The 9,452-nt window shown below is 39.1% G+C and overlaps 1 protein-coding gene across 1 annotated transcript; it reads right to left on the bottom strand.

Moving 5' to 3' along the window:
- Positions 1-1,376: 1,376 nt before the first annotated feature.
- On the bottom strand, positions 1,377-4,063 carry LOC123563698 (paternally-expressed gene 3 protein-like). The gene is made up of 2 exons (XM_053528729.1): positions 3,939-4,063; positions 1,377-3,852 (listed from the first exon to the last, which is right to left on the bottom strand). Exons 1-2 carry the CDS (start codon positions 4,061-4,063, stop codon positions 1,377-1,379), a joined length of 2,601 nt encoding a protein of 866 aa, XP_053384704.1.
- Positions 4,064-9,452: the final 5,389 nt, after the last annotated feature.

The following is a 9,452-nucleotide window of genomic DNA, read 5'->3' as shown; positions in this document are numbered from 1 at the left end:
GTATGCATCGTCGGAGATTAGTACAATATTCTCCCGTGAGAACTTCAGAACTGTATGCTTCGCTTGAGAATCTAGTACAGTATGATCCGCTGGAAACTCTAGTACTGTATACTTCGCTTGAGACTCTAGTACAGTATGTTCCGCTTGAGACTCTAGTACAGTATGCTTCGCATGAGGCTCTTGTACAGTATGCTTCGATGGAGACTCTAGTACAGTACTCTTGTACTGTATGCTCCGCTTGAGACTCTAGTACAGTATGCTTCGATGGAGACTCTAGTACAGTCTGCACCGCTTGAGACTCTAGTACTGTATGCTCCTCTTGAGACTCTTGTACTGTATGCTCCGCTTGAGACTCTAGTACAGTATGCTTCAATGAAGACTCTAGTACAATATGCTCCGCTTGAGACTCTAGTTCTGTATGCTTTGCTTGTGACTCTGAAACATTATGCACTGCTCGAGAGTCTAGTACAGTATGCTCCGCTGGAGACTCTAGTACAGTATGCTTCGCTGGCTGGACATTCTAGTAAAGTATACTCCGCTGGAGACTTTAGTATTGTATGCTTTGTCGGAGACTATGAAATATTATGCACTGCCTGAGACTCTAGTACAGAATGATTCGCTGGACACTATAGCACAGTATGCTCCACCTGAAACCTTAGTAAAGTATGCTTCGCTTTAAACTCTAGAACTGTATGCTTCGCTCGAGACTCTAGTAGAGTATGCTCCGCTTGAGACTCTAGTTCTGTATGCTTCTCTTGTGACTCTAGTACTGTATGCTTCGCTTGTGACTCTTAAGCATTATGCACTGCTCGAAAGTCTAATACAGTACGCTCCGCTGGAGACAATAGTACAGTATGCTCCGCTTGAGACTCTACTACTGTATGCTTCGCTTGTGACTCTAAAGCATTATGCACTCATCGAGAGTCTAGTACAGTATGCGCCGCTGGAAACAATAGTACAGTATGCTTCGCTGGCTTGACATTCTTATAAAGTATGCTCCGCTGGAGACTTTAGTACTGTATGCTTTGCCGGAGACTCTAAAACATTATGCACTGCTCGAGACTCTAGTACAGTATGACTTGCAGGAGACTCTAGTACAGTATGCTTCGCTTGAGACTCTAGTACTGTATGCTTCGCTTGTGACTCTAAAGCAGTATGTACTGCTCGAGAGTCTAGTACAGTATGCTTCGCTGGAGACAATAGTACGGTATGCTTCACTGGCTGCCGGAGACTCTGAAACATTATGCACTGCTCAAGACACTAGTACAGTATGACTCGCTGGAGACTCTAGTACAGTATGCTCCGCTTGAGACTTTAGTACTGTATGCTTTGCTGGAGACTCTAGTACTGTATGCTTCGCTGGTGACTCTAGTACATTATGCTCCGCTTGAGACTCTAGCACTGTATGCTCCGCTTGAGACTCTAGTAGTGTATGCTTCGGTGTATGCCGGAGACTCTGAAATATTATGCACTGCTCGAGACTCTAGTACAGCATGATTCGCTGGAAACTTTAGTACAGTATGCTCCGCTTGCGACTCTAGTAATGAATGCTTCGCTCGAGACTCTAGTACAGTATGCTCCGCTTGAGACTCTAGTACTGCATGCTCCACTTGAGACTCCAGTACTGTATGCTTTGCTCGAGACTTTAGTACAGTATGCTCCACTTGAGACTCTAGTACTGTATGCTTTGCTTGAGACTCTAGTACTGTATGTTCCGCTTGAGACTCTAGTAGTATAGTATGCTTCGATGGAGACTCTAGTTCAGTTTGCTCCGTTTGAGACTCTTGAACTGTATGCTTCGCTTGACACTCTAGTATATTATGTTTCGCTGGAGACTCTAGTATATTTTGCTTCCCTGGACACTCTAGTATATTATGCTTCGCTGGACACTCTAGCATAATATGCTCAGCAGGAAACTCTAGTATATTATGCTCCGCTGGAGACTCTAGTACAGTATGCTTCGCTGGAGACTCTAATACAGCATACTCCGCTGGGGACTCTAGTATATTATGCTCCACTGGAGACTCTAGTACAGTATGCTCCGCTGGAGACTCTAATACAGTATGCTCCGCTGGGGACTCTAGTATATTATGCTCCGCCGGAGACTCTAGTACAGTATGCTCCGCTGGAGACTCTAATACAGTATACTTCGCTGGGGACTCTAGTATATTATGCTCCGCTGAAGACTCTAGTACAGTATACTCCGCTGGAGACTCTAGTACAGTATGCTCCGCTGGAGACTCTAATACAGTATGCTCCGCTGGAGACTCTAATACAGTATGCTCCGCTGGAGACTCTAGTACAGTATGCTCCGCCGGAGACTCTAATACAGTATGCTCCGCTGGAGACTCTAATAAAGTATACTTCGCTGGGGACTCTAGTATATTATGCTCCACTGGAGACTCTAGTACAGTATGCTCCGCTGGAGACTCTAATACAGTATACTCCGCTGGAGACTCTAATACAGTATACTTCGCTGGGGACTCTAGTATATTATGCTCCGCTGGAGACTTTAGTACAGTATGCTCCGCTGGAGACTCTAATACAGTATACTTCGCCGGGGACTCTAGTATATTATGCTCCGCTGGAGACTCTAGTACAGTATGCTCCGCTGGAGACTCTAGTACAGTATGCTCCGCTGGAGACTCTAATACAGTATACTTCGCGGGGGACTCTAATACAGCATACTTCGCTGGGGACTCTAGTATATTATGCTCCACTGGAGACTCTAGTACAGTATGCTCCGCTGGAGACTCTAATACAGTATGCTCCGCTGGAGACTCTAATACAGTATACTTCGCTGGGGACTCTAGTATATTATGCTCCGATGGAGACTCTAGTACAGTATGCTCCGCTGGAGACTCTAATACAGTATACTTCGCCGGGGACTCTAGTATATTATGCTCCGCTGGAGACTCTAGTACAGTATACTCCGCTGGAGACTCTAGTCCAGTATGCTCCGCTGGAGACTCTAATACAGTATGCTTCGCTGGAGACTCTAGTACAGTATGCCCCGCTAGACACTCTAGTATATTATACTTCGCTGGAGACTCTAGTACAGTATGCTCCGCCGGAGACTCTAATACAGTATGCTCCGCTGGAGACTCTAATACAGTATACTTCGCTGGGGACTCTAGTATATTATGCTCCACCGGAGACTCTAGTACAGTATGCTCCGCTGGAGACTCTAATACAGTATGCTCCGCTGGAGACTCTAATACAGTATACTTCGCTGGGGACTCTAGTATATTATGCTCCGCTGGAGACTCTAGTACAGTATGCTTCGCTGGAGACTCTAATACAGTATACTTCGCTGGGGACTCTAGTATATTATGCTCCGCTGGAGACTCTAGTACAGTATGCTCCGCTGGAGACTCTAGTACAGTATGCTCCGCTGGAGACTCTAATACAGTATACTTCGCGGGGGACTCTAATACAGCATACTTCGCTGGGGACTCTAGTATATTATGCTTCACTGGAGACTCTAGTACAGTATACTCCGCTGGAGACTCTAGTCCAGTATGCTCCGCTGGAGACTCTAATACAGTATGCTCCGCTGGAGACTCTAGTACAGTATGCTCCGCTGGAGACTCTAATACAGTATACTTCGCTGGGGACTCTAGTATATTATGCTCCACTGGAGACTCTAGTACAGTTTGCTCCGCTGGAGACTCTAATACAGTATACTTCGCTGGGGACTCTAGTATATTATGCTCCGCTGGAGACTCTAGCACTGTATGCTTCGATGGTGACTCTGAAACATTATGCACTGCTCTAAAGTCTAGTAAAGTATGATTCGCTGGAGGCTCTAGAATATTACAGACTTGAGTTCTGTATGCTTCACTGGTGACTCTGAAACATTATGCACTAGTCGAATGTCTAGTAAAGGATAATTCACAGGAGAATCTAGTATATTTTGCTCCGCCGGAGACTCTTACACTGTAAGTTTTGCTGGAGACTCTTGTACAGTATGCTCCACTGAACATTCTAGTAAAGTATGATCTGCTGGAGACTCTATGACAGTATGCTCGACTGAAGACTTTGGTACAATATGCTTCGTCATAGACTCTTATACAGTATGCTTTGATTATGCTCCGCTGGAGACTCTAGTAAAGTATGCTGCGCCGGAAACTCTTGGACAGAATGCTTCGATGGCGACTCTTATACATTATGCTTCGTTAGCGACTCTAGTAAATTATGCTTCCTTAGCGACTCTTGTACATTACTTATGTCTTACCTGCGTGACCAACAATTTCTGTCCATTCGATGGCTGAGCAATTTAAGCAAAACCATCCCCTGTTCCTGCCAGCGAGTCTCTTAACGCAACACCTTGTAATATTAAAGACGATAGTAATAAAGCAATAGGAAAGGTTTTGTATTTAATATCGCTAGAGAAATTTACTTCGATGTGCAATACTTTACGCGGAATTAATCACCGTACCATTCTATCTAAAAGGTGGATCGTCTATTATACTGATCGGCATTGGTCTCCGGAGAGAAGAAATAGAAACAATGTTGTCATTGTCGCTTTTAGTCAAGATTGAATGTAATGTCTGTACCTGCTATAACTTGCCACTAAAGACCCATTAAATAGAATGAAAAAATATCAAATAGAAATATTCATTTCCTGCGCTTAGCTGATTCCGCTTTCTTGCGGAATTCTCTTTGGGAACGTGTTCCGTATTTCAGCCGCCAGAAAGACGAACTTCCTTTGTTATTTAAACGGGAGAACGTATTTATGTCAAGATGAAAAAAAAGAATCTGTTGTTATATGTAAAGAAAGTATGCAACGTGGTGCAGCTTCAAATTATACGAACAACTTTTTCTTGTTTCTTTGAATGTAGAGATAGTATAAAGGAAGCTTTGGCACACCTGTAGACGGACATGAATATGTGGTCCTAAATTTTAAAACAAGTTTATATTAATATAAAGTGGAATCAGATTTCGTCATTAAAGATGTATGAGATATGAATTGTACCCGGTCGACTGTCGTCACGAAATTGTAATTGATTCTCATAAAACTACACTTGAGACTTTTTCTCTGCAAAATTAATTTGACTTTGACGAATCATTCCTTTTTATGTTTGCATATTAATTTACACAGATTCATTATCACTTAAACTTTCTGGGCCGTGGTATAGATCATAACTGATATTTTGCAATATTGACACGTTATAAATATATTTGCATAATCATTTCACTTTTCTCTGGAAATTGTTCCTTTTGATGGGCTTTTACTCTAACAATCCAAAATAGATCTTGAATACAGGCCAGGATATGTTTGAAGAGATGCAAACCACAGCTATTTCAACATTAAAAGTACATAGATTAGTCATGTCACTTATAATCTGCGGTTTGCAATACCGTCCCTGTAGTTTAAAGGGAGAGGAAAGATTTAGCTTGCCTTCTTACATAGATCACACGTGTGGTTCAAGTTTTGTTTTCAAAATCAACGGTTATTTTGTTCTTAATTATAACCATATATCATGACTTGGAAAATTCACCTTTTCATTGTTTTATAAAGGGTTTATAGAAATAATATCATGACGATGGATTATGTTTTGCACTAGTCGTTTTAAGATGGATTATGTCTTGCACTAGTCGTTTTCAGTTTTTTTCTATAACGATGGATTATGTCTTTCACTGGTTTTCAGTTGGGTTTTTTTCTAAAACGATGGATTATGTCTTGCACTAGTTGTTTCCGGTTGTATTTTTCTATAACGATGGATTATGTCTTGTACTAGTTGTTTTCAGTTTTTTTCTATAACGATGGATTATGTCTTGCACTAGTTATTTTCAGTTGGGTTTTTTTTTCTATAACGATGGATTATGTCTTGCACTGGTTGTTTTCAGTTTTTTTTCTAAAACGATGGATTATGTCTTGCACTAGTTGTTTTTAGTTGTTTTTTTCTATAACGATGAATTATGTCTTGCACTAGCTGTTTTCGGTTCTTTTTCTCTATAACGATGATTTATGTCTTGCACTAGTTGTTTTCAGTTGTTGTTTTTTTCTATAACGATGGATTATGTCTTGCACTAGTCGTTTTCACTTGTATTTTTCTATAACGATGGATTATGTCTTGCACTAGTTGTTTTCACTTGTATTTTTCTATAACGATGGATTATGTCTTGCACTAGTTGTTTTCAGTTGATTTTTTCTATAACGATGGATTATGTCTTGCACTAGTCGTTTTCAGTTTGTTTTTTTCTATAACGATGGATTATGTCTTGTACTAGTTGTTTTCGGTTGTTGTTTTATCTATAACGATGGATTATGACTTGTACTAGTTGTTTTCGGTTGTTTTCGTTTTTCTATAACGATGGACTATGTCTTGCACTAGTTGTTTTCATGTGTTTTTTTTCTATAACGATGGATTATGACTTGCACTAGTTGTTTTCAGGTTGTTTTTTTCTATAACGATGGATTATGTCTTGCACTAGTTGTTTTCAGTTGTTTTTTTTTCTGTAACGATGGATTATGTCTTGTACTAGTTGTTTTCAGGGTTTTTTTCTATAACGATGGACTATGTCTTGTAGTAGTTGTTTTCAGTTGTGTTTTTCTATAACGATGGACTATGTCTTGTACTTGTTGTTTTCAGTTGTTTTTTTTTCTATAACGATGGACTATGTCTTGTACTAGTTGTTTTCAGTTGTTTTCAGAGTTTTTTTTTTCTATAACGATGGACTATGTCATGTACTAGTTGTTTTCGGTTGTTTTTTATCTATAACGATGGATTATGTCTTGTACTAGTTGTTTTCGGTTGTTTTTTATCTATAACGATGGATTATGTCTTGCACTAGTTGTTTTCAGTTGTTGTTTTTTTCTATAACGATGGATTATGTCTTGCACTAGTTGTTTTCAGGGTTTTTTTTTATAACGATGGACTATGTCTTGTACTAGTTGTTTCAGCGTCTTATATAACGGTAGATTCTGTCTTGATTAACTCATATTTTGCACTAGTTGTTTTCAACTTTTAATATAACGATAGATTATGATTGTCTTGGTGAACACGTGTTTTACACAAGTTGTTTTCAGTGTCTTATAAAAACGATGGCATATGTATTTCAGCGTTTAATATAACGATAGATTATGTCTTTTACGTTGTTTCAGTGCTTTATACAACGATGAATTATGTCTTGCACTATTTTTTTAGTGTTTTATCTAAGATAAATAAGAGATCTATTTCATATTACTAGTATATAAAATAAAATAATCTTTCTCCCAGGAACGCCGTATGTCTTTATTTATATTATGGTCATACATTGAAACAAACAAAATGTCCTCTATGAAACCTTCCGTTAGATATTTGATTGGCAGTAAAACGGCAGCAATTCCTCAACTACCATTATTAACTTAAGTACAACAAACACAAACAAAAATGTTTTTCCTTTTTACTATTGATCTCTCGATTTTCGTTTCTGTTCTTTTTTTCTAAGTTAATCATAAGAGAGTTCCTATCTATTGTTTTTACCAGTTGCTTCAGTCAGCTCTTTATTCGTCAGCTATTTGATTTAGAGATGACAAAGAAATCGAACACGCCTGGGCAAGCAGGACATCTCCACAGATCGAACAAATTTGAGGAGTCGTTCATTACAATTGGAATAATAGCTTAATGAAATATTAAAGACCCATATGAGAATTTTGTCAACGTTTCAATAACATAGCATGGTCACCATTGATTTTTAAACAGCTAGGAGATTTAAGAAACCAATGGCGAAAATTTCCATGAAACCGCCGTCCCATGATCCTTTGCAACTGGCACGCGCCGCAAGAATCTTGTTGCTATGGTGATCAATAAAGCCACAGGTTCCGAGAAAATATTGTCTCTACAGGTAATCAGGAAAAGAAATATCTAATGTGTCATAGCGAAGTGGAAATATTAATTATCTGACAGAGGACTCAAACCGTAATTGATTAAAAGCATTCGGGCCATGAACGAGCTAGCCTACGAGGCAGTGAATCAATTAAAATTGTCTTGAAAGATAATAATTCCTTTAGGAGCCACTTTGGAATTGTTTACGCTCAACAGACACGTTATCAATCATTTATAAGTTGCTTCGTAGACATACGTATAAGGAAATAACTTAAGTGGGTCCAATTTTTTATATAAAAATTAACATATCTATCTCGATCGAAATCGGCGCCCTTCAAAAGTCAGAATGTTCTGGAACGGGCATTAGGTGATACACACGTTACCTACAAACATGTTTATAATTGTTTTTTTTTTTTCTGTTGTTATTTGGCCTTGGTCTTCTGAGGGACGGTCATTTTTGATGATATGGTTTAATATTTCTATTAACTTTGACTGAAATAAACTAAAGCCTTAAGTAACTGCTTAATATATTTTGCGATGTCCCTCCGTGGCAATTTTCTTGTCATTTTCTTTTTACTATCATATTCTGTATGTGTCGCAAATTTCCATTGTTTTAGTAATCGTTTCTCCATTTCCAACATTCAGCGTTCTGGGTCGTCTGTTCTTTCGCCAAAAGGACTGTGGGAAACAATTTCCACATTTTCTAAGATCATATAGGCTATTTATTATAGTGCTATTATAGAAACATTCCACGATGATAAGTTGATATTCACATGGTGATAATACAGATCTTGACATTTCCATAGACTCACAGTCACCATAACGACATTTGAGGAAACAATTTCCAAACTTAAACGATAAGGTATGGTGTGCGCTTAGAGTCATTTATTTGTCTTTTGAAATATTAGTAAGATTATTTGGAGGAATAAATGCCATACAAGTAACATACACGCAACCGGAAAAAAACACACACACGATCTTTACCGACGATGAAGGCAACAACGACACGCACCCCCCCCCCCCCCCCCCCCCCACACACACACAAAGAAGTTACAGGAAAAGAAAAAAAAAAACATTGATCTCGTGTTTTCTTATTGCCTGTGACGTCAGATGCACAATGTGCGCTCCATTAGTGTGTGAGGCGACTTATAGTTACAAATTGGACATTGGAGCCGCGCCAAACGGATGAAAAACACACCTTGTTTTTGTCGGATAATAAAAAGCTTATCGGATATAAATGAATATTTTCATGGGATTCATGGGATTAAGGTGCGTCTATAATTCATTGGTTGGTGCATTGGTTTCACATGTGGAAGGTCAATGGTTCAAACCCAGCTGAAGACTTGACACTCCACATGAAATAAAAGTCCTTCAGAGCTGTCTTGAAAATGAGTTTACACCTTGCATGTTAAAGAATTAGGTGTTGGAACACTGTCCCCAAAAGACCTAAATTAATGAACATTGTTCTGGAGGAGCTCACATACGGGCAACTGGTGGCAACTAGGAATAAATATAGAAACACGCATTTTAAAAAGAGTATACAAAATTGTGAAGCTCGGGTAAGTCAATAAGGTAGATGAGTTAAATATTACTTTTTTGTTATAGATATGCTAACGTCAAGATGAAGTGTTAAACGCT

Source organism: Mercenaria mercenaria, chromosome 1, assembly GCF_021730395.1.
Source record: "Mercenaria mercenaria strain notata chromosome 1, MADL_Memer_1, whole genome shotgun sequence".
NCBI lineage: Eukaryota > Metazoa > Mollusca > Bivalvia > Venerida > Veneridae > Mercenaria > Mercenaria mercenaria.
Note: the sequence above shows the minus strand (reverse complement) of the source record. Positions and strands in the feature narration are given on the sequence as shown.